The sequence below is a fragment of the Canis aureus genome, unplaced genomic scaffold, assembly GCF_053574225.1.
Source record: "Canis aureus isolate CA01 unplaced genomic scaffold, VMU_Caureus_v.1.0 NW_027326411.1_RagTag, whole genome shotgun sequence".
NCBI lineage: Eukaryota > Metazoa > Chordata > Mammalia > Carnivora > Canidae > Canis > Canis aureus.
The window spans coordinates 492,550-518,741 of NW_027554412.1; the positions used below are offsets into that span (position 1 = coordinate 492,550).

Sequence of the window (26,192 nt, forward strand, 5' to 3'; positions counted from 1 at the left end):
GTAATTGATGAGAGACACACAGAGAGAGGCAGAGAGCTAGGCACAGGGGGAAGCAGGTTCTCTATGGGGACCCTGATATGGGCTCGATCCCAGGACCCTGGGATCATGATGTTCACCCTCTGAGTCACCCAGGTGCCTCGGGATGAATTTTCTAAGTTAGGAATGAAAGTCGTTTTTTTTACAAACATTTTTTCTATATATGTACAGTAATCATGTACCTTTTGGAATATCTGTAAGCCATGTGAGGTTAATCCTGGTTCTGCTTGGATAGATTATGCATATTCCAGACAGTATTCTCTTTCTCCTTGGTATTATTCCCTAAATACGCAATTTATATAGTAGCTTTTATTATACTAAAAATAATCCGTATAAAGCAGTATTAGAATTTGTGATTAATAGTTTTTACTTAATCTCAGTTTCCCAACATGTAAACACCCAGTGCTCATCTAGTATTAGAATTTTTATTGGTAAGTCATGACATTTTTATTTCTGATTTACACTTAGTCTAAATTATAAATAATCAAAAATAGCAATGATAATAGAAACTAGAATACAAACCGGTTTTTTTAGAAGTAGATGTGCATTAGGTTCTCAGAATGAGTATAGTTGAGAATAAAATCTCATTGACATATTTCACTTAGCGTAATACCCTGAGTCAGTCAGAGAAAGACAATTATCATATGATCTCATTCATATGTGGAACTTAAGAAACAAGACAGAGGAGAAGGGGAAGAAGAGAAAAACTTAAACCAGAGAGACTGAGGGAGACAAAGCCTAAGAGACTCTTAATCATAGGAGCCAAACTGAAGGTCACTGGAGGGGTGGAGTGGAAGGATGGGATAACTGGGTGATGGACATTAAGGAGGGCACATGATGGAATGAGTCCTGGGTGTTACATAAGACTGAGGAACCACTGACTTCTACCTCTGAAACTAATAGTATGTTATATGGAACTGAATTTGAATAAAAGGGTAAAAATGAGAAAAATCTCATACTGAGCTTTCTAACAGTTAAGAAAAAACTTTATCATGGTATAATAGGAGAAAGTCCAAGGACTATTTATTTAGTTATTTATTTTTAATATTTTATTGTTCTTATTTTTTATTTTAAACAAAAAAACCCACAATTTTTTATTGGAGTTCAATTTGCCCACATAAAGAATAACACCGAGTGCTCATCTCATTGTGGGCCCACCTTAACCAAAGATTATTTAGTATTAAGTGGTCAAAATTCATTTGAAGCTTCTTTCTTTTATTTTTATTTATTTACTTTTCTTTTTAATTTTTAAAAGGTTTCTTTATGCATTTTAGAGAGACAGCACACACATGCACAGGCTTGTGGGGGTGGGGGAGGTGGAGAGGGAGAGGGAGAGAGAGTGTCTTAAACAGACTTGGTGCTCAGTGCCAGGGGAGCCCCGAATCCAATGTGGGGCTGGATCCCACGACCCTGAGATCACACCTGAGACAAAACCAAGCGTCCCTCAACTGCCTGCACAACCCAGCTGCCCTGAAACCTAGCTCTTTTCATTCAGAGTCCATCTCCTTAGTGACTCATTTGGAGCTGGAGTGTTTTATGTTGACATCTGGGATCCCCATACCATTGATAGATGAGAATCCAGCAAGTTTGTACAACCTGGAGAAAACCCTTACCTTTATTGGAAAGTTCTTAAAACTATATCCCTGGGAACTCTTGTTTCTCAAGTATTAATGTTTGCTACAAAAGAAGGAATTGTCAAATGGGGATAAGCAAATGTAAATGGGGTTCATTTGTGCTAGATGTATAGTGCAGTTTTGTAATGTTTCACAAACATAGATGATCATTGAATCTTTCTTTTGGGGGACAGTATCTCTTGCAAATCATGTGTTCTTTGGAATATAATTGAAGAAACACTACTCCGGAGATATCCATTAAAATCAGTAACGATACTTTAAATATTTACTACTGTGTTTTAGAGAGTGGAGATACAGAGATAAAAAATAACCCCTCCCCTCTAGAATCTTTTGGTTTAGATGGTGCAGAAGAAAATAACTAGGGTATACCATGATATATATTGTGAGAGAAGCAAAGATTCTTGGAGCCAGGCAATGTTTGAAGCGAGTTTGTGGAATGACTGCAGGTAATCTGTTGAAGAGGAAGAGGAGGTCTATTTTATTATTTTTATTTTAGTTTTTAAAAAGACTTTATGTTTTTGAGAGAGACAGAGAGTGAGCAAGCAGGAGAGAGAGTACGAGTGGAGGGGAGGGGCAGAAGGAGAGGGAGAAGCTAACTCTTTGCTGCAGAGGGAGCCCAAGGTGGGACTCCATCCTGAGACCCTGGGATCATGACCTGAGCTGATGAGCTGAAGGCAGATGCTTGACCAACTGAGCCACCCACGCTCCGTGAGAAAGCAGTATTTTAAAAAGAAGGAGCAGCTGGTGAAACCATGGAGGGCTGAGAACGAAAGGGCTAATTTTATTTACTTTCTATGTTACATGTTTAAGTTACAGGATCGTTCAGAATTTTTACGATTCATTATCCAAATATGTAATTTTGTAAATTATAAATTTTGTTTGCACTCCTACAGGATGGCCTCACACCGCTTTTACTTGCTATAAATGAAAAAAAAGAGAAAATGGTGGCATTTTTAGTAGAAAAAGCAAATATAAATGCAGTTGACTACGCTAAAAGGTAAGGTTTTTTTTTGTGAATCTTAGTATTTGGTCGAGAGTGGTAACAATTTCTCAAGGCGGAAAGTTTAACTTAATAAGAAGAGTATTTATAAGTATAGTGAAAAATGTCAGCATGTGATCGGTTAGGTAGAAAACAATTACTCTGACAGGACATGGTGAAGAACATTGTATAGTATAATTCAGAATCCTTTGTAATATAGATTGATGTCATTTGCAATAGTTTTTTTTTTTTCTGTATGATTTTACAGTAGCTAAAAGTGTTTCTTGTTGAAATTGTGAGTTTTTTCTTTTTTAGCTCAGAGCTTGATGCCAGAGTCTGGGAATTGAGCCCCACATAGGGCTCCCAGCAGGGAGCCTGCTTCTCCCTCTGCCTATGTCTCTGCCTTTCTTTCTGTGTCTCTCCTGAATAAGGAAATATAACTGAGAAAAAAAAATTTAGAGAGTCCAAGCAGAAACCTCTGAAACTGTCTCCAAGCCTTCATTTGGTAGGGTATACCAAAAACAACCCTGCATCCTAGCAGAGGTGCAGTGGGATAGTGCTAAAGGATGAAAGGCTGGTGAGCTCTATCACATTTCTGCTTGATTCACTAGTCTGGCCCATTCAGAGACAGGATAGATTGTGGCAAATATCTGTAGTTACTGTCAACTTAAACAAAGAGTAATTCCAGTCATAGTTATTGTGCGCCTCTTATTGCTTCCAGAACAGATTGATAAGACATCAGGTACATGGTATGTGTCACCACTGATTTGGCAAATGCATTCTTTTCTAGTCCGCTAGTGAATCAGAAATAGTTCATATTCATAGAGTATAGGCAAAGTGTTCATTCATTTAATTTGCCTCAGCGTTTTATTAACTCATGGAGCTAGACCATTTGAACATCCCCAGAATATCTCATTGGCCTATCATATTGACACCATGCTAATTTGACATGAGGATCAGTAAGAGGCTATAACGCTTTGGGCCCTTGGTAAGACGGCATGAATTGACATATCCGTGAAGTTTTGAGGCATCCAGTGGGCATGCCAGGATATTCTCGCAGGAGTGAAAGAAAAATTGCCACATTTTGAATACCTTTTCACAAAGACAGAAACTGGGAGACCTCTTTGGGTTCTGGAGGTAGCATATTTTACGCCACTAATTCTCAATGCGTTGGGGGTGGGGTGGTGGGAGAAGAATTCTGCTCCTCAGGGAGCATTTGGCAGTGTCTGGAGACCTGTTTTTTGACATGTCAAAAGCTGTACATACTTAATGTATCGAATTCAGTGAGTTTGTGGATAAGTATAGACCTCTGTGAAATCATCAATGCCTTAAAGCCATAGTCCTACCCATCACCTCCCAAAGTCTCTTCCTGGTCTCATTAATTAATTAATTAATTAATTGGTAAGAACACTTAACATAAGCTCTACCCTCTTAGCAAAGTTTAAGTATACAATGCAGTATTATTAGCTATAGACACTGCTAACAATAGATTCGTCTGGAGACATTTCCGATCCTCACAACTGAGGATGTTGCTGGCATCTAGTGGGTCGATGTCAGGAGTGCTGGTAAACATACCCAAGAGAGGCCTCCACAACAATCCACCATGTCCATGGTACAAGGTTGGGAAACCTTGTCCTACATTGAGTACTCGTTTCATCCATACACCTTGGTGAAACTAAGGAATGCAAGACTTCAGTGGTCTCAGAGCAGATGAATTGTGCAGCAGGTGCAGGCTGTGCTTAGGAGTCCTCACTGCTTTGGTCGCAGGATCCAGTAGACCCTATGCTATTCATGGTGTCAGTGGTGGGGAAAAGTTGTACCGTGGATCTCAGGGCAAGCCCCTGTTGGAGAATCAGAGCACAGGCCCTCGGGGTTTTCTGATCTTGAGTCCCCATCAGAAGCTTGCCTGTAGAGGGGTCCTACGGGAGACAGAAATGACTTGTATTCCTTCTGTGCTAAGTCATTGGCTGGACACAGCCTAGCAGAGACACAAGGCCTTGGTGTGAGTGCTACGGTGGATATGAAAATGTAGCAGCTGTCTACATTTTGAGCTGCAGTTCAACTGTGCTCTCTATGGTAGATCCTCTAGAAGACAAATCCAAAGAGTGCAACTCCCTGGCCTCTATATTAGTCTGGGTCCAATCGGAAGACAGATATGACATAGTATTTTAAACAGTGGAAGTAAATATAAAGAATTACTAAATGATGATGAGATAGTAATGAGAAGGTGGGACAGAGAAGTCTGAAGACAGTACCACAGAAGAGGTAACTTGGGAGGGGGGGTCCAAAGTTGCTAAAGAAGGTGTGATTGAAGCACGATGGATGGCAGAGAAGTTTGAGTCCTGTATGTCTGACTTCCTCTGCGCATCCAATTACCAACCTCAACTCATTTGTGTCCCAGAGGGTTGTTCCTGTTAGCCTGGAGATTGAGCACTGGCCCTGGCCCATGTTCCGGTTTGCTTCCCTTCTTCTTCTTCTTCGTCTTCTTTCATCTTCATCTTCATCGTCTTTGTGTTCTCTGTCTCCTTCTCCTCCTCCTTTCCTTCTTCTTCTCTTCTTCCTATCTCCTTCCTTTCTCTTCCTCCCTTGCTAACCCCGCTTCACCAGCATCAGAAGTACTCTTCCCAGCTGTGCACTCCAGAGCATGCAGTCCGGGCCTCAGCCAGTGACCTTTCTAAAATGGATACCATGCCCCTAGCAAATGCTGTTGACACCCTACTCACTCTCTGCATCCAGTCCTTAGTCTTAACTCTGCTGTATCCCTACGGGGTTTGTTGCATCCTTCTGCATGTGCATATGATACACTGGAGGCCTTGCACTGCTCTGCTTGTCGGTGGGCTCATTGTTCCCTGACCCTCCCTATACATCCATTTATCAGACAGGACTCCCTGCACTCCTGAAGGGTAGTTCCTGTTTGCATGCTTTGTAGCACGGACTAGCTTTGGCCGGGCAACTCTGACTGCAGTTCCGACATCTCCTTCAATGAGACCTGAATCCCAGCCTTGGGATTTACCCATTTGGGTAACCTTTCTTGGGTAATCTTGCACCTTAGGGTATTTGGATTTCTTTTCTCATCTTTATAGTTGATCTCCTGTTATAGTTCATCATTTTTTATATTAAACGTTCCCTGTTGAAATTACTAAGTGGTTTGTCTCTTGTTTGGATCCTCACTGATACACTATCCCTTCTTTTTGGAATGTGCTTCTCTCCCTCTCACTGGCTAACCCCTACTCGTTAAGTTTTAGCTTTGATATTGCTTCTTCCTGTGCATCCATCCCTGAGTCACTACCCTTATTTTTACATGACTCCGTAGGCCCTTTGTGCTCACCCTAAATGTGGCATTAAACTCGCCTCTACTCCATGAACACCGCAATGTCATGTTTGTTGTTCCCTCACTGACTCCCACAATGCCAGAATACAGGTTTTCAGTACACGTTTCTGATTTAATTTTGTGGTCCCTTTGAGGTGGTTCTCCCAGGTCAGGGATTTTTAGTAGACTATGGCCCAGATCATCCTCAACACACTGGAGCCCTCAAATTCTCATCATAGTTTAATTACGACATAAATTCAGTTTTCCTCGGTAGATAGAGTGGACTGCAAGGGAAGAGATATCCAAAGGAATGAATAAACAGTTATGAAAAACTGTTGGTTGTTTTTAAAAGATTTTTATTTATTTGAGTGTGAGAGAACACAAATGGGGGTGGAGACAGAGGAAGGGGGAGAAGTAGACTCCCTGCTGAGCAGAGAGCTGGAGGCAGGGCAACCCCAAGGCCCCTGAATCCTGACCTGAGCTAAAGAAGCCTTATTTTTATAAGATCTTATTTATTTATTCATGAAAGACACAGAGGAGAGAGAGAGAGGCAGAGACACAGGCAGAGAGAGAAGCAGGCTCCATGCAGGGAGCCTGACGTGGGACTCGATCCCGGGACTCCAGGATCTCGCCCTGTGCCAAAGGCAGGTACTAAACCGCTGAGCCACCCAGGGATTCCCTTAACGAAGCCTTTTAATGGACTGAGCCAGCCAGGTGCCCCTATGGAAAGTGTGTGGTGAATTTCTTGGCAACTCTTAAAAGGAGGAGACATGACAGCCCTGAAGTAGAATTGGAAAACCTGAGCTAAGGGATTTGGTAAAGCATTCATATCTCAGTTGCTTTTCATCATAAAAGATACATTACTCTAACACTTTGTTATTTTCATTGGTATAACTACCAAATGAGTATGCAGCAAAGTTGAACCAGGACATACATGAGACTCATGGGGATGGGAGTTCTAATCAGGAACTTTCTAGAGGATGTCTGTTCTAGATCCGAAATGGTTTTCCACAGAAGTCTGGGAATTGGAAATCTTAGGTTTCAGGTGATTGTGAGAAAGTCTTTGGGGGATCCACCTAGCATTCGACCAAGGAACAAAGAAGCTCAGAGTTGGACTACCATATACTCTTTGAGTATCTCTGATCTATACAAAAACACTACAGTCAACCAAATTGTTCAACTTACCTGGAGTCCTGGTGTGGAGTTCCTGTCTCCTTATAGCCTAGTAATGCCGTTGCCTCTCATCGGAGGTTGCGTTAGGAAATGTCAGTCTTCTAGTCAATTGTCACTACACAGAGCCTCTACTGGTCTCATAAGTCACCCTGGGGAATTCTAAGGGGACAAAAGATAATTTTCTAGCTGGCACCTGTAAGAGACAAATGCTTGATGCTCATAGTTGCAATCATTCACACGCACCAATACCATTTGGTCTAGCTAAGCTGAATAGGGCCAAGAAATGGTTTCTTGTTGTTGTTCCTTTGTTTTTGTTCATTGCTCCTCCACCAATGAACATGATCTGCCCTGGAACTAGCCACCCTCTCAGAAGGGACCCTAGTGGTCTCCAGAGTTCTGTAGCTCATTCCAGCAGCAGTTTCTGAAGATGCAGACCCCCTTAGTTTCTAGGTTGCTCATTCCAAACTACTTCTTGTCAAATCATGCGACCTACATGCACAAAATGGCATTAAATGGCCTCTGAAATAAGTGCCTACACTTCTATCTATGCGTTTGTCTTGCTGTAAAAACAGACACCAAACTTCCCAATTTTGCTGGTGCATCTTGTGCCAACAGTGGCTTCTGTTAGGTTTTGTTGGTCAATTTCTTTCTTTCTTTTTTTTTTTAAAAGATTTTACTGATCTATTTGACAGAGAGAGAGAGAGAGAGATCTATTTGACAGAGAGAGAAAAAACAAGGATAAGGAGCAACAAAGGGAGAGGGAGAGGCAGTTTCCCCACAGACCAGGTAGCCTGATATGGGGCTTGATCCCAGGACCCTCAGATCCTGATCTGAGCTGAAGGCAGATGCCTGACTAAGCCCCCACCCCCTCCCTTTTCTAAGCAGGCTATAGTCCCAACAGGAGGCTTAAACTCCCAACCCCAAGACCAAGAGTTGCATATTCTATCAACTAAGCCAGTCAGGGGCAGCTCCTACTTTGGTTAATCCTTAAAATCATTAACAAATGTAATAGGAATCTGGTGAGTTTAGGGGTAGCTAGTTTTGTATTAGCTGTTGTCATGGGTTTGCTCCTGCTTTTTTCTATCTGCCTCACCCAGAATATCGCCTGTAGTCCAGTTGTAATTAATTAATGGATCAATTACCACCACATTCAAAGGAGTTTCTGTAGACATTCGTATACAGCCTCTGTGTGTGTGTGTGTGTGTGTGTGTATCACATACACATAAATATGAACAGCCTATCCTGTTTGCATTTTACTTGATTTTTTTTTCAACCACATCATACCATTCTTCGATGTATATCTTTCTGGTGAAATCTTTCCCATCCAATTCGTGCCTTCGCTGAGTATCTACGAGAAACTGCCAACTTTTGTTAACAAGCATGTAGTTTAAAATGTGCTTTATTCTCATTACCAAATAAATATACAGATATCAAAAGAGTGACCACTTAGAAGTTATAATCAGAAAATATATCACTTCATTAGAAAAAAGAAAAAGCCAGGATATAAATACATCACGAAGTGTATGCAGGATTTACATAAGGGAAAAAAAAACCTCCTGGAAGCTAAGGAGGGATGTCAAATAAGACTTAGGCACAAAGACATAACATACATCTAAATACACTGATTCAGGGAGATTGATTCTGTTAACATTAATTCTCTTAACCTAATTACAAATTCTCTCCATGAATTCTTTAAATTTGGCATAGTGATTAAAAATATATCTCCAGTAGCATAGAGGTAAATATCGCCAAGAGAATACTGAAGGAGAAGATTAAGAAGGGGAACTATGGACCTGCATTGGATACTAAAGCATATGTATAAAGCAGTTAAAATACTAGAGTACTGATTGATACAAGGCAACTGGTCAATTGAATCCAGTGTAAAACCCAGAAAAAGAAAACCATAACAGAATTTATGATAAAGTGGCATTTTAAGCTAGGTGAGAAAAGATGGGTTATTTAGAAGCAAATAGCTATTTTTTTAAAGAGTTCTTAAATGTTGGGGCGCGGGAGCCTGTGTGGCTCAGTTGGTTAAGCCTCTGTTTATTTTTATTTTTCGTGTTTGTTGATTTTAGCTCCTGTTCCTCCGTCTCTCTCCCTCACCCTCTGTACCTCTCTCTCTCTCAGAAAAAAAAACAAAAAAACAAAACAAAAAAACAAAACTTAAATGTTGCACCACACTGCAAACTAAATCTTGGATTGATTAAAGGTTCAATTGGGGAATAGCAGCAAAAACTAAAAATAAAGAAAATGTAAAGGTAAGGCTGGGCCAAATGGGAGGATTAGGAGGCATGCAGAAACGGGTTTTCATTTCATCTAGGGAATGTGAATTGTTCTCCCCTTGTGAGCTTGCACTTGATGATACACATTGCCAAGTCTGACCATGAGAACAGTTTTCTGTTGGCTGCATCCGCTGCATTCCATGGAGACTGACAGGGGTCCCGAGGGATGTGGAAGAGGAATAAACTGAGGGAGAGCATTCGTTAGGGAAGTATTCTGGGGGAACGTGCTTTCATGCACTCTAGCCCTAGTCGTATGTAAATACTACGTTTTTTTTTTTTCCTTGAGATTTCATTTATTTATTCATGAGAAACTCAGGGAGAGGGAGAAGCAGTGTCCCTGCGGGGGAGTCTTGTGCGGGACTTGATCCCAAAATCCAGGATCAGGACTTGAGCTGAAAGCATACGCTCAACCACTGAGCCACTCAGGGGCCCGGAAGACTGCTTTTCCACACCCCAGAGTCTTTTGCAAATGTCCCATAATGCTCAGCCATCCCGGCAACGTTTGAGGGGAAGCCAGCCCAGCTCAAGGGGCCGCGGAGATTTGAGAGGCTTGGGCCTCCTGGCACATGCGCTTTGGGCACTCTTGGCCATGGGCTCCTTGTGAGCAGGCGAGTGACGCCAGTTTCTGAGGTGCGCAGGCGCATTTGTGTTTAGCTGCATTGCCGGGGTACATTTGTTCTGCAGAGAGAGATTTTGGACCCCGGTGCTCAGTTGCTGGGACGTTGCCGCGAGGCCGGCTTGGCTTATCTCCAGCACTAAGTGTTGAGCTGTAGAGGCGGCAAAAACCTGTGTCTGAAGCCTGAAAGCTTTGCGATGAAGACCATGTTTAGCTTCACGGGTAAGAGGGGCGAGCTGCCCTTGGGCTTCAAGATCGGGCGGCGGAGGGCCGCCCAGCCCGCGGCATCTGAGTGGTACCAAACTCACCAACCTGGGCCCTGGGTACCACATCCCAGACAGGTCTCAGAAAGATCCACAAAGCAAAAGTGGCAGGGGATTCTGTTGCTGGGAGACCAGAGGAACAGGTGATAGGGACTTTGCAGCTGGCGGGGAGGAGGCAAGGAGGTCGGGGAGAGGCACTCACCTTGCTGGCCTGAGTCTGGAGAGCTGAGCCCTGGGTGACCACCCAGGGCGCTTGGCCGTCTTTCTTCTGGTGGCCCCGCAGCACGTACCTAGGTCGTGGAACCTTACCTGGGGTCTACTCCGGCCCACTGAGCAACAAAACGTCTTCAGCTGCCTTTGGACCCCTTCGTATCTCCGTAGGGAGCGCTTTACAGACAGTTTTGATGTGATTTAACGGATTTTCAACAGTAGTAGAAAGGAAATTAAGGGGACGCCTGGGTGGCTGAGTGGGTGAGCATCTGCCTTTGTTTCAGGTTGTGATCCTGGGTCCTGGGAACCCCAGTCGGGTTCCTGGCACGGAGCCTGTGTCTCCCTCTGCCTATGTCTCTGCCTCTCTGTCTGTGTCTCAGAATAACTAAAATCTTAAAAAAAGAAATGAAATTACGTATATGTAGTAGTTTGTTTTTAATGGACATCCTGTACCAATGTTATTAAAGAGTGCATGCTGAGAGAAGTAATTCCCAGAATTACTTTGGATACAGGGCAGTATCTGACTTCTATCTGTGTACAGTTTGTACCTATATTATTTACTGAGGGACCTTGGAAGGAGATTTGGAAATGGGTAGATGGTTCTGACTGTGAATAGGAAGTCTCATTTTTCTGAAAATGTGTACTCTTCCCGTGTTTATCAGTATTCCATGACGCAATAGAAACGTTATGGTTTTAGAAATTCTGAGCTTATTATACGTGCGGTCTCTGTTCTTTTCATTGTGATAAAATTAAGAAAAATTTTGCAATCACTATATTGTACACCTGAACTTTTTTTTTGTAAGATTTTATTTATTTATTCATAGAGACAGAGAGAGAGAGGCAGAGACACAGGCAGAGGGAGAGGGAGAAGCAGGCATCATACAGAGAGCCTGACATGGGACTGGATCCAGGGTCTCCAGGATCACGCCCCGGGCTGCAGGCGGCGCTAAACCGCTGCGCCACTGGGGCTGCCCTGTACACCTGAACTTAATACAACGGTGTATGTTAACAAACTGGAACTAAAATGAAAACTTAAAAAAAAAATTTTATAGAATACCTTCCAGTTATTAAAATGTACCTTAAATTTCTTCAAATTTTTCGTTGACTAACAGCTGAAAAGACAGATAAATGAATGGAACAGATAAGAAAATGCCAAACACCTAAGTATATGTTAAGACTTTGTAACTTGATGCTGGTGACATTTCATATTAGTAGGAAAAGGTGAATCATTCATAATGTTGATGACATATCTGCTATTTGGAGAAAACTAGCTAGAATTTTATCTCATAAAAATAAGTTCCAGATGGAATACAGATTAAAAATGTTAAATATGCAAAATACAGTACAAGAGAAGAAAACATGAACGCTTCTATGCCCATTTTTTATGTTGACCAAGACCATTCTTAAGAATGACTTTAAAAGCAAGAGTTCGGGCAGCCCAGGTGGCTCAGCGGTATAGCGCTGCCTTCAGCCCAGGGCCTGATTCTGGAGACCTAGGATCGAGTCCCACGTCGGGCTCCCTACATGGAACCTGCTTCTCCCTCTGCCTGTGCTCTGCCTCCCTCTCTCCCCCTGTGTCTCTCACAAATAAAGAAAATCTTAAAAAATAATAATAATAAAATAAAAGCAAGAGTTCTGGAGGTTGATTCAGCCACATAAAAAATTAAAACTCTCTGTATATCAGAAAATAATATTAATAAAATAAAAGAGAATGTCCTTGCAAAATATTTACAACATATGTGTATCAGATACAAAAGAATATGTTTTACAGGGAAGGTATTAAAGGAATGAAATAGGGGGTCTCTGGGTGGCCCAGTCAGTTGGCTGCTTCTGACTTCCTCTCAGGGTCATGATCTCTGGGTCCTGGGATTCAGCCCCTGGTGAGGCTCCCTGCTCAGTGGGGAATCTGCTTCTCCTTCAGCCCCTCCCCTCTGCTGGTGCTCTCTCTGTGTCAAAAAAAAAAATCTAAAATAAAAAAGGAGTAAAATCCCATTTTCCATCTGCAGGCTTTGTGAAGATAAGGAATGATGGTACTCATACTCCTGGTTAAAGTTGTTTTTGACTTTTCAGATAGTTCGGTGGTTAAGTCCCAATTGAAAAATATGTATTCCTTTTACCCATGAATTTTATTAATTTAAAATATCTTTAGTAAATAATTAAAGATAAACAATATACTATATGCTTTTCTCAGCACTATTTACAATAGCGGTATATTAAGAACTCATTTAATGGCCTTTATAAATAAGTGGCAGTGTATCCATAGGCTGGACTACTATGTGACCACTGAATGTGGCAGAGATAATTGATACACATTAACATGCAAAGCTGTACTTTAGTGGATCATTAAATGAGGGGAAAAATGGTTTGATGATACAAACACATAAGCAGACAATGGTTTTGTGTTGGCCAAAAAGATGTGAAAAATATAAAATTAGTTATCTTGAAACATTTGGATTGTAAGTGAATTTTTCTTGTTTCTTAAAAAAAAAGTCTGATTTCTACAGGAAAAGGTATATAAAAATTCCAACAAAGTTTTATTATCAATGAAGTAATCCAGGAGAACAGCAAGAATATGAATCTTGTGTAGGCAAAAAGAATTTCTATTTATTTACTTTTAAGAGGTTTCATTGATTCATTTGAGAGGGAGAAATCAGGCACATGAGCAGCAGGGAGGGGCAGGGGGACAAGCAGAAACCCCGTGGAGCAGGGAGCCTGATGATGTAGGACTCGATCCCAGGACCCCGAGGTTCATGACTTGAGCCAAAGGCAGATGCCTAACTGACTGAGTTACCCAGGTGCCCCTCTTTCTATTAAAAAAAAAATTGATGGGCGAGGATTGGTATTTTCTGACAACCTTTAGCCTCTTCAGAACTCAGGGGAATATTTTTATCTGTATTGTAGATTTTATTATGCATATGTTAAATATATACATATGATTTTGTTATGTGCAGCTTTATAACAAGCAATAAGTAAATAACAATAAAATTTTATTTTAGTTAAATCCTCATGAAAATAAAAAATACAAATGATACCGTGATAGCTTATAGAACTTTTGTTGTTTCCCTCTTCTGAAAAAAAGTAGCAAATATAACTGGTGCCTTGGTGGCTGTTTGTTGAGCATCAGACTCTTGATATTGGCTCTGGTCATGCTCTTAGGATTGTGGGGTTGAGCCCCCCGTCAGGCTCAATGTTCAATGGGGAGGCTGCTTGAGATTGTTTCCCTCTCCCTCTGCCCTTCACCGCACTCATGTATTCTCTCTTTCTCAAAGAAATAGATAAATCTTTAAAAACTATTGAACTCTCCAAATGTATTTATTCTTCAGTCCATTTATTTCTCAAACAGAACCTGAACACCGGTTACGTAGCAGACATAGTCTACTCAGGATCTTTTCAATCTTAAAAAGATTTCATGTTGCCCAGTATGAACGAGATGAGAAATTTTATGTATTTAGGTTTCAAAGCTTTCTTTTCTTTTTAGTTATTTATTTATTTATGATAGTCACAGAGAGAGAGAGAGAGGCAGAGACACAGGCAGAGGGAGAAGCAGGCTCCATGCACCGGGAGCCCGATGTGGGACTCGATCCCGGGTCTCCGGGATCGCGCCCTGGGCCAGAGGCAGGCGCCCAACTGCTGTGCCATCCAGGGATCCCGGTTTTAAAGCTTTCATTGTTAAGTGTAATCTCTCCACCCAACGTGGGGCTTGACGTTTTAGGACACATGGTCTACTGACTGAGCCAGCCAGGCACTCCTAAGATGAGAGATTTTATTTTATTTTGTAAAAGTTAAAAGACGTATTTATTTTAAAGGGAGAGAGAGGGTCATGGGAAAGGGGAGGGACAGGGGGAGAGAGAGGAACCCAAGCAAACTCCACCCTGAGCATGGAGCCTAATGTGGGGTTCCGTCTTACGACCTTGAGATCATCCTGAGCCAAAACCAAAAGTTGGACACTCAATCAACTGAGCCACCCGGGTGCCCCTAAGGTGAGAAATTTTAAATGGAAGTATTAGGACTTAATCTCACCTGAAGCTTTTCCTTGGAACTTCCTGTCAAAGGAAAACATTTCTGAAGATCAGAAATTGTAAAAGATTACCTTTACCTGCCCTTTTGACATTGCAATAATACTAAATACTAATATTGGTACTTGGAAATACTTGATTTCTATGATTCTAAACATTTTTCTATTAATTGAAATGCTTAATAAAATGAGCTTCCCCACATACCCCCCTCCAAAAAAGATAAAATGAGCTGTGCCTGTTTCTTTGAAATCTGAGTTTCCTTTGGCTCAAACTTCCTTGAAAAGCAAACTAAGAATTACTTAAAAATATTCTTTTGCTATTGTGGTCTCTTTTACCCGTCATGTGCTTTCACCTACTGAAAATTATTTTAGTTCTTGAACAATGTAATTCCAAGCATAGGACTAGAAGTGCAACAGACCTGTTGTATATGTCATTCTTTCACTTCAGGCACACTGTAGATTGTATGATGCCCCACTATTTATGTACCAAGAAGAAATTTTTAGAAATCATGCCAGTTATAGTTTTAAGACATTTTGAATTAGAAATTGGATTCCGATGTCAGAGATATTAAAAGGTGACAAAATGAGCATCTTGGAATCATTGAAATAGAGTATTCTTGCTCATCCTTAAACGTAGCTGCAAAGTAGGCATAATTGGATCATTTTACCTAATTGTAGTGAGTCTTCGTAAGTTGTAGTAATAGCTTTAATAATATTTGTGGTAGGAACTAGTATCTAAACACTTTGCATGGATCCTCATTTAAGGATCACGACAAGAGGTCCTATGAGATAAGTACCTTTTATTTTATTTATTATTACTATTGTTTTGTGACCTCTATAACCAACAGGGGTCTCGAACCCCTGGCTCCCGAGATCGAGTGACATGCTCTTCAGAGTGAGCCAGACAGGTGACCTGAGATAACTATTTTTATGCCCATTTTGTGGATAAGGAAATTGCGATAAGGCTAAGTGGTCACTGTGAAGCGACAGAGTTAAAGTGGGAATCAAACCCAGGTTGAGCTGCCTCTTGAGGTCATGCTCTTCCTAATCAGATAGGCTGCTCTTTTAATAGAGCGGTGAAAAATCACTAAAAAATATTGTACTTTCTTCTAAAGTAAACTAATTCTTTGTTTTGGAGTCATGAGAATAATGTAGTATTTAACATTTACAATTCTATGAATTGATTTGCAATTTTTGAAAAGGTACACTGTAATTTCTTGACAAGTCCTTTCACACTCACAGAACTGCTCTCCACTTGGCCTGTGCCATTGGCCGTGAAGATATGGTGAAGCTCCTGGTAGATCGGCACTGCCAGCTTAACCTCTGTGATGGCGAAGACAGGACAGCTCTCGTGAAGGTGGGTGGTCACAGTTATGTCTGCCTGAGGTGGATTGGATTGAAGTCCTTGGAATGAACATTTGTTGCATTTAAACATAACTCATTGGTGAAACTTGTGGCATGTTTCCTTTCAATTCCCAGAATTTACATTCTGTTTCTTGTTGTAATGCTCACAGGCTATACAATGCCAAGAAGAGGCATGTGTAACTATTCTCCTGGAACACGGTGCTGATCCTAAAGTGAAAGACAACAAGGGCAACACAGCTCTCCATTATGCAGCCCACGAAGGGATTGTCTCAATAGCAGAGAAGCTGCTTTTACAAAACGCAAATATAGAGGCCAAAAACACGGTACAAGTCAACTTTTTTTTTTTACAACGTACTTGACATTATATATATATATATACTTATTTATTTATTTATTTATTTATAGATAGCTGCAAAAGGTTTATATATATATGTACATATATATGTACATAGGTACATATATATATGAAGACATCGACACTGAATTTTATACAGTAGGTCCTGTCATCATGGAAACAACTCCAAAACCAAAGCAGAGTGAGTGAAAAAGAAAAGTAATGCATATAGAAAGACCACATTCTGTCTGCTAGCCACCCTTCCACCCCAGAAAGAAAATCTTCCCCTTTGTGCCTGGGAGTAGATGGTGCCCTCAGAGCCCACAAAGGATTGAAGGCCTAGAGGGGAGTGTGGTGATGATGGAGGCCGAAAGGTGTGCAGGGGCTTAGGAAATGGATGCTTCTGGGGATGAGTAGGAGACCGTGACCCAGAGGAGTAGCTTGGGTGAATGTAAATGGGAGGAGAAAGCAGCAGGTTGTAATAGGCCTTGGGCACTCTAGGCCCTAAGGTTCAGAAGATGAGAGCAGGGGGATCAGGTCATGACATCCTACAGGTGGTGTCTGCTTGTGCTGGTAGCCACTCTGCCAGCCATGTACCACGGTGAGGCCTCCCATTCCGGAGAGTAGCTCCTGCTCAGCCTATGTATTTCCTCAGTGGGGTGGTAGGTGTGCATGGGGAGCTGGTGATGACCACACTTGCCAGTCTCCCTGTGTTTTCTTTGACATGCATTACCTTCAGTCGCTGCCCTTACAGAAACACTGTTGTGTGCCATAGATAGGGTCGATTTTTCATATTCGGAAGCTCAAACATTTCCTGGATGAAAATATTTTGAAATAACTGTCTAAGCTTTTGCTTTAAATAACAACACTTTTTATTTTTGAAGATTGTATTTATATGAGAGAGAGCAAACAAGAGTAGGGAGGAAAGGCAGAGGTAGGGAAAGAAAAGGCCTTCCCACTGAGCCAGGTAGCCTGATGCACGGGGCTTGATGTCAGGAGTGGGATCGTGACCATAACCAGAGAGAGATGCTTGACCCACTGAGCCCCCCAGGCTTACCATAATACTTCTTCCTTCCTGCCTTCCTTTTTTTAATTAAGCTTTTTTATTTATTTATTTTTTCACCTCACACTCTGGGGTTTATGTACTTATTTTATCTTTTAGTTTTTTCTTTTTCAAAATTTTTTTAGTTGGAGTTCAGTTTGCCAACAAAGAGCACAGCACCCAGTGCTCATCCCGTCAAGTGCCCCCCCCTTGGTGCCCGTCACCCAGTCACCCCAACCCCCCACCCACCTCCCTTTCCACCATCCCTTGTTTGGTTCCCAGAGTTAGGAGACTCTCATGTTCTGTCCCCCTCACTGATATTTCCCACTCATTTTCTCTGCTTTCCCCTTTATTCCCTTTCACTCTTTTCTATTCCCCATATGAATGAGACCATATAATGTTTGTCCTTCTCCGATTGCCTTACTTCACTCAGCATAATACCCTCCAGTTGCATCCATGTTGAAGCAGATGGTGGGTATTTTTGTTTCTAATTGTTGAGTAATCTGTGGTATATGTCCGCAATGGAGTATTACTCAGCCGTGAGATTTTATTTATTTTTGAGGAAGTGAGCAAGCATCTACAAGCAGGGGATGTTGTGGGGGCAGAGGGAAAAGAAAGAGAGTAAGAATCTGAAGTAGACTTTGTGCTGAGCCTGGCGCAGCGCTGGATCTTATAACTCTGATCATCACCTGAGTTAAGACCAAGAGTCAGATGCTCAACGGACTAAGCCACTCAGTTGCCCCTAAATAATGATACCTCTAAAGAAGCATTAGAGAATACAGGTTTCTTTTATGTATTTATGGCAAATATTTTTGAGAACACAGAATGTGTTCTGAAACTTTATTTTCAAAAATGTTTTCTCACCCAGTTTGTTTTCTTATTTAGTGTCAAACAACAGAGGAAAGCAAAATTTGCCTTGGAAATAGGCTTTGTCTTAAAACACAAAACAAGTGTATTTTACAATATCAAATCTTGCTGCTGTTGAGAAGTTCCTATTTGATCAAAAAGTGATTGATTAACACGGTCAGAGTTTGTCTTTTATCAGCCTTGACTTAAGAGGGACAAAAGAGGGGCAAAGGAGAAAGCAGTCAGGAACATGCAGAGTGATTTAGACATTTGGCAAGTGAGGGGAAATATCAAGACAAGGTTTTTGGATTGTGTTTGTTTTTCTTCAGTGTTTATGTTTAGGTAAGGAGTCTTCAATTTTCAGGGATAGTAATTCTTACTTACGAACCAGTGAGTGTGTTGTAAATTTATATAGAGATCAATTCTAGGAGGACTCTAAGGACATCAGATTGGCAGTAAACTGGTGGTTGAATGGGCACGAAAAGGGACGCCTGTGTGGCTCAGTGATTGAGCATATGCCTTCGGCTCAGGGCATGATCCCATGGTCTCCCGAATCGAGTCCCACATGGCACTCCTTGAATGGAGGAGCCTGCTTCTCCCTCTGCCTGTGTCTCTGCCTGTCTCTCTCTCTCTCTCTCTCTCATCTCTCATGAATAAATCAATAAAAATCTTAAAAAAAAGTGGACAAGAAGAGGAAAGAACACAGTATAGTATTTTGCAGCTATAGCCACTTAGATACGAGTCTAAACTCTTCTTGCAAATCTAGAATGTCTTGATGGGAAGGACGTAAGGAGTGTGTAAATAATGGAATCAAGTTGCATTTTGAGTTTACTAGTCCTTGTTCTACCTCTAGCCATGGAAATTGAATGCAGGTTTGATAAGTGACTCATTTCTGTTTTTGGCTGAATACTCAAGTGATAGGGAGAATTGGCCACATAGGTGAAAGAGGAGACTGGCATGGTTGTGTACTGTACTAGTTCTCAGCTAGACTTGTGCTGGTGAATCACAGTCAACTAGGGAACTTTAAAAGAATTTACAAGCCTAAACTGTCCCGTGAAGATTTCGACGGAGTGAATCCAATAACGTGTGTACGCAGAAATTTGGAAATAGGGTTTTGAGATTCTGATACAACTCTTGGCTAAGAACTACTGAATGGGTAGGTATACATATACAAATTTAGAGATGTAAAAATATTAAATCTCTGGAAGATTTAACTGAAGTTGGATACTGGCTACTTCCTTCCACTCTCTCCAACATTAGCCTTTCATCTCTCTGTATCTCTTTGAGAATTACAGATGAAAATTATTGGTCATCTCTGTTGGCTTGAAAAATAATTACCTTTTCTTCCAGCTATCAGTCATTCACCGGCACCCAGATGGGAAGTCTTTATGAGTAGTCTTTTAATAAGTAGAGTCTGACCCTTTAAAGATTTTACGTGTTTTGCTACCATTCTGATTATTACAAGCAGGGTTTTCCCAATTGCAGCAGTAGAAATCCGTGAACCTTCTTTTTTAGTTGAAGCTGTGCGATAGACTATCTTAGGATGTCTTTCAAATTCATAGGGCCCTGGCATAGTGCATAATCACTACTGTGTTAAACATTCAGCATGTAGTTAGTGACAATACAGATGGTAATTGTTTTAATAACTTTGCTTCAGCATTCCTCTGAACTCCTGTCTGTTCGGTTAGCAATGTGAGGGAAGTAAATACAAATAGATTGTAGTTGAAACAAGCATTGGAAAATTCTGACAGTAGGTGTTAATGAGTCTTCACAGCAATTTTCCTTAGAAGGTGGGGCCTAATTTGTTGGTAAAACGTGATCCTGATGCTTTAGGAAAGGTTTGATGTCCAAGTATTTGTTTTATGCACGGCCATTGGAAACAGTCACAGCAAATAGAAAAACACAAGTAGGCTATAGACTAAATGTGGCCCCCGGATGTATTTAGTTTCCACTGTCAGTTGAGCTAACATTTAAAATTATGGCACGCATGTAGAACTCTGGATTTTGAGCTTTTCTTACAGATCACTTCTGGTACCTTGAGCCCATGCTGCTGTTTGGTATGCTGTGCAGAGGCTGTCCCTTTATAGGAGGCGTGTGTCTCCAGTTTGCTCGTGTCCCGCCTAGGTTCTTCACTGACTCGTGTCACCTGCTTTGCCTCCATAACCATTGAGTTTACAATTACTGTTTTATGGTATATGTTGACAAAGATTTCAAGATTTCAAGACACTCCATATTAATTTATAATATATATTTTATATTTTATGTTAATTTCTTAGGATTGGGATTGTATTTTCTGTTTCTTTGTCTCCTTATTTTTTTCATTACTTTATTCAGTAATTGATGAGAGACACACAGAGAGAGGCAGAGAGCTAGGCACAGGGGGAAGCAGGTTCTCTATGGGGACCCTGATGTGGGCTCGATCCCAGGATCCCGGGTCACCATGCTAAACCACTGAGTCACCCGGTACCTCAGGATGAATTTTCCAAGTTAAAATTTAAAAGTTGTTTTTTTTTTTTGAAAACCATTTTTTCTTTAAATGTACTGTATTCGTGTTCCTTTTGGAATATCTGCAGTCCTATGAGGTTAATCCATTTTATTTGGATATATTATGCATATTGCAGAGAATATTAAATTATTTAGTATTATTGATTGTGCTAAAAATAATCTATGTAAGCCAGTATTAGAATTTTTTTGTTATTAAGATTTTTCATTTAAATTCATTTTACCAATCTATAAAAACACAGTGCTCCTCCAGTATTCCTATTTTTATTGATAAGCTGTTATATTTTTATTTCTGATTTACACTTTGCCTAAAATACAAAATAATTATAAATAGTAATCACAGTAGAAACTGGAATACTAAGAGGATTTTTAGAAGTGGATATGCCTTACGGGTCCCAGAATTAATATAATTGAGACCAAATCTCATACTTATTTCACGTAGCATAATATCCTATGTCAGTCAGAGGAAGACAGTTATCATATGGTCATATTCATTATGTAGATGTTAGAAACAAAACAGAGTATCAGAGGGGAAGAGAAGAAAAAGTAAAACAAGACAGAGTGAGGGAGACACACCATAAGAGACTCTTAATCATAAGAACCAACCTGAGTGTCCTTGGAGTGGTTGGTATGGGTGTTTGGGGTAACTGGGTGATGGACATTACAGAGGGCACATGATGGAATGAGCACTGGGTGTTACATAAGACTGCTGAATCACAACCTTTTACCTCTGAAACTAATAATACACTATATGTTATTTAATTGAATTTAATCAAAAAGATAAAAATGAGAAAAATCTCATACTGAGCTTTCTAACAGTTAAGATAAAGCTTTATCATTGTATAATAGGAGTAAGTCCAAGGATATTTATTTATTTATTTATTTATTTATTTATTTATTTATTTATTTATAATTTTATTTTAATTCAGTTTGCCACAATAAAGTATAACACCCAGCGCTCATCTCATCATTTGTGCCCTCCTTGACCAAGGACTATTTATTTTTTTAAAAAATATTTTATTGATTTATTCATGAAAGACACTGAGAGAGAGGCAGAGACACAGGCAGAGAGAGAAGCAAGCTCCATGCCGGGAGCCAGATGTGGGACTTGAACCTGGGACTCCAGGAACACACCCTGGGCTGAGGGCAGGAGCTCAACCTCTAAGCCACTCAGGTTTCCCAACCACGAACTACTTAGTATTAAGCATTCAATGTTCAGTTGAAGCTTATTTCTTTTATTTATTTATTTATTCTTTTTCTATTTTTGATTTCTACTAAGCTTTATTTACGTATTTTAGAGAGACAGCTTGTACATGCACAGTCTTGGGGGGTTGGGTGAGGGGAAGAGGGAGAGAGTATCTTAAACAGACTTGGTGCTGAGTGCCAGGGGAGCCCAGAATCCAAGGTGGGGCTGGATCCCACCACCCTGAGACAAAACCAAGGGTCACTCAACTGGCTACGCAACCCAGCTACCCTGAAACCTAGCTCTTTTCATTCAGAGTCCATCTCCTTAGTGACTCCTTAGTGACTCAGTGTTTTGTGTTGACATCTGGGATCCCATACCATTGATAGAAGAGAATCAAGCAAGTTTGTACAACCTGGAGAAAACCCTCGCCTTTATTGGAAAGTTCTTAAAGCTATATCCCTGAGAACTCTTATTTCTCAAGTATTAATGTTTGCTACAAAAAAAAAAAAAGGAATTGTCAAATGGGGATGAGCAAATGTAAATGGAGTTCATTTGTGCTACATGTATAGTGCAGTTTTGAGTATTTCACAAACATAGATGATCATTGAATCTTTCTTTTGGGGCACAGTGTCTTCCTTCTTGCAAATTATGTATTCTTTGGAATATAATTGAAAAAACACTATTCCAGAGATATCCATTAAAATCAATAACAATATTTTAAATATTCACTACTATGTTTTAGAGAGTGGAGATACAGAGATTAAAAAAATCACCCCTGCCTTCGAGAAGCTCTTGGTTTAGATGGTGTGGAATAGAGTGTACCATGGTATATTATGTGAGAGAAACAAAGATTCTTGGAGCCAGGCAATGTTTGAAGCGAGTTTGTAGAATGACTTCAGGTAATCTATGAAGAGGTAGTGGAGGTCTATTTTTTTTTAATTTTACTTTTTAAAAGGATTTTATGTTTTTGAGAGAGACAGAGAGCAAACAAGCAGGAGAGAGAGCACGAGTGGAGGGGAGGGGCAGAGGGAGAGGGAGAAGCTGACTCCTTGCTGCAGAGGGAGCCCAAGGTAGGGCTCCATCCTGAGACCCTGGGATCATGACCTGAGCTGATGAGCTGAAGGCAGATGCTTGACCAACTGAGCCACCCAGGCTCCCTGAGAAAGCAGTCTTTTAAAAAGAAGGAGCAGGTGGTGAAAACAGAGTGGTGAGAAGGAAGGGGCTAATTTTATTTTACTTTCTACAGTATATGTTTTAAGTTTAGCAGAATGTATAGAAATTTTAAAATTTAGCATGCAAATATGTAATTTTATAAATTATAAGTTGTTTTTTCACTTTTACAGGATGGCCTCACACCAGTTTTAGTTGCTCTAAATGAAAACAAAGAGCAAATGGTAAAATTTTTAGTAGGAAAAGGAGCACGTCTACTTTCAGGGGATACGGTTAAAAGGTAGAGTATTTTTTTGTTTTGTTTTTTAAACCTTACTATTTTGTCTTGAGTGGTAACAATTTCTCATGTCATAAATTTTATCTTAAGATGATTAAGTTATAGTCATATAGTGAAAAATGTCAGGATGTCATCTCTTAGGTAGAAAGCAATTTTTCTGACAGGCCAACATGAACAGTGTATAGCAGAATTCATATTTCTTTGTAATATTGATTGATGTCATTTGCAATAGTTTTTTTGCCATCGGATTTTATATTAAAAGGGTTTCATATTAATATTATTAGTTTTATAATGGGGACTCCCAACTTGTAGTTTACTTTATGACACAATTCTGGATATCTGAACTCTTTTATTAATATTTTTTAAGATTCTATTTCATACTTTAAAAGATATACAATAAGCATAAGTAGGAGTTGTTTTGTTTTTTTGGATGACACTTTGCTTTATTACTTTTTGTTGAAGAATACTGATGTTGTTAGATGATCCCGAAGTGGTTACCATTAGCAGATACTCTGGGTTCATCAGTTTTTATACTTTTTCATGTCCAGTATGTTTTATCATTTTCATTTTTAATTGGAATGGATTGAAGGATGAAAGAGAACCTTAGGTGAATAGACTCTTCCTTTAATGAGGATAAATCATAGGTGAGTGATAAAGAGAAAAGAGATGGACTTTAGATTCACAGAAGACTAGGTTTAATTGTTAGCTTGCCTCCTTGCTGGGTATGTGACCTTGGAAACATTACTTACCATCACCAGATACATATCCTGATATGAAAAGGAGGATAATAATATATCCTTCAAGGGTGGTTGTGTGTAAATAATTATATATATATATATAATCATGTGATTTAGTGCCTACCACATGTTTAACTTAACATCACTAACTGCAACTATGACTGTTTTCTTATCATTAGTGTGAATATTACTGTTTTAAGCCTACAGATAGCTTTTATACCGACCTGGCCTCCAGGTGGTTTGGAGGTACACTGTACCAGTTTAAGGAAGAAATGGGGATTTTTAAAATGATTTTATTTATTTATTCATGAGAGACACACAAAGAGAGGCAGAGACACTGGCAGAGGGAGAAGCAGGATCCGGAACTCCAGGATCACGCCCTGAGCCAAAGGCAGACACTCAACCGCTGAGCCACCCAGATGTCACAAAATGGGGAATTTTTTTTAAAAAACCCTTCACCTATTCAGATCAGTGACCTCGGCATAGTTTCTTGTTCATCAGAGGGTTTTAAATTAGCAACTTCTACTATGATACCCAAGTGGAACCAGAGACTTCTTTTTTGTCCCTTCATTTTAGCCGTGGGGTTAATTTACAAAAATGAACACTTGGACATGTTAGTGGTCAATTCTGTAGCAACATGTGAGATATTACCCTGATGAAGTATATCAGATTAGGTGCTTAAATACTCTGAGTTCTTAAGGATGAAGTTATCTCTCTGTTATTTTAGAATAGCCCTTATGCTTGCTGTAAAATATGCTGTAAAAGATGAACCATGAAATATAGTCAGTCTTCTCTTTAGGAAGGTTTTCCTAAGATGTATATGGATGGACTGCAGAAGAATATGCTATTATTAATAGTATTAATATGTAAGTTTACATTAAAATGCTAGTTATTACTAGGATACCTGGGCGGCTCAGCGGTTGAGTGTCTGCCGTGGGCACAGGGCATGATCCCGGGGCCTGGGGATCGAGTCCCACGTCTGGCTCCCTGTGAGGAGTCTGGTTCTCCCTCTGCTGATGTCTCTGCCTCCTCTCTCTCTCTCTCTCTCTCTCTGTGTATGTGTGTGTCTCTCATGAATAAATAAGTAAAATCTTTTTTCAAAAATGAAAATAACTTAAAACATGCTAGATATTTCTCAACTGAGGTTTAAAATATAGTAAAATAGTGTTACTTCCTAGGTAACAGCTGAGAAGGTATAATTTGATTCAGCACTTTGGGGTGGCAGTGAGTTAGAGCCTATCATCACCCAGAAACCAAGCAAAAGGCTAGACTAGTTAGAAGTAGCAATGGGTGCAGGGTTCTTTATGTCAGGACTCTTGAGACCTTTATCCTTAGGGATCCTCACTGTATCTGTTTCATTCCAACTATAACCCTTCTGCATGGGGTTCACATAATGTTATACCTGGGTGCTTCTTAAAAAGATTTTATTTATTTATTTATTTATTTATTTATTTATTTATTTACTTATTTATTAATGAGAGCAAGCACAAGTGAGGCGGAGGGGTGGAGGGAGAGGGAGAAGCCGACACTCTGCTGAGCTGGGAGCCCAACACAGGGCTGGATCCTTGAGGCCATACCTGAACCAAAGGCAGATGGTTAACTGACTGAACTACCCACCTCAACGTCTGTTTTGACTAACTATTGTGTCCTAAGATGTTCAGTTTCATAGAAAACTTTATACTTTTCCTTGTGGGTTATCGCCTATACTTTCCCCCTTGAATTTCCCGAGAACCTAAGGGTTTCCCTAAGACCAGAGAGACAGTCCTCTTTCATAAGCCTTTTGGATGGAAAAAAGGACATGCTCATCATTCTGTGGTTTCCTTTGATTCTGTTCCTGCAACATTGCTGTTGAAACTGGTTCTGCAGTCCAGTCATGATTGACTTTTGCTCATAGGATGCCCTTGCTGATCCTCATTCGTCAGTCCTCATGGTGATCCACACTTAGAATTCAAACTTACAACCCTTTTTTGTTTATTACATATGCTTATATGCTCAGCTGCTATTCCAAAGCCACCGGCATGCTGTTCTGGCAGCTGGGCCTTCTGGCTTTAGCCCCATACACCCTTCCCTTCACACTCAAAAACCTTACGTGGAAACCATATATTAGCCCAGACCTTCATGATGAATTAACCTTCGAGGATTTTGTTTGTCTTTTCTGCTAGCAGACTTTAGTTAGGACCATTCTAAACTATTAAAGGAGTTCAAATAATACTAC

General features: G+C 40.3%; 1 protein-coding gene across 10 annotated transcripts in view; it reads left to right on the plus strand.

Moving 5' to 3' along the window:
• Positions 1 to 26,192, plus strand: part of LOC144309456 (ankyrin repeat domain-containing protein 26-like) — a 157,190-nt gene that overhangs the window by 4,695 nt on the left and 126,303 nt on the right. For all 10 annotated transcript variants that reach the window (XM_077890505.1, XM_077890508.1, XM_077890506.1 and 7 more), the window contains exons 3-6: positions 2,564 to 2,667; positions 15,761 to 15,875; positions 16,033 to 16,206; positions 23,137 to 23,243. In XM_077890505.1, the coding sequence (XP_077746631.1) occupies positions 2,564 to 2,667; positions 15,761 to 15,875; positions 16,033 to 16,206; positions 23,137 to 23,243 (500 nt within the window). The remainder of the gene's footprint in view (positions 1 to 2,563; positions 2,668 to 15,760; positions 15,876 to 16,032; positions 16,207 to 23,136; positions 23,244 to 26,192) is intronic.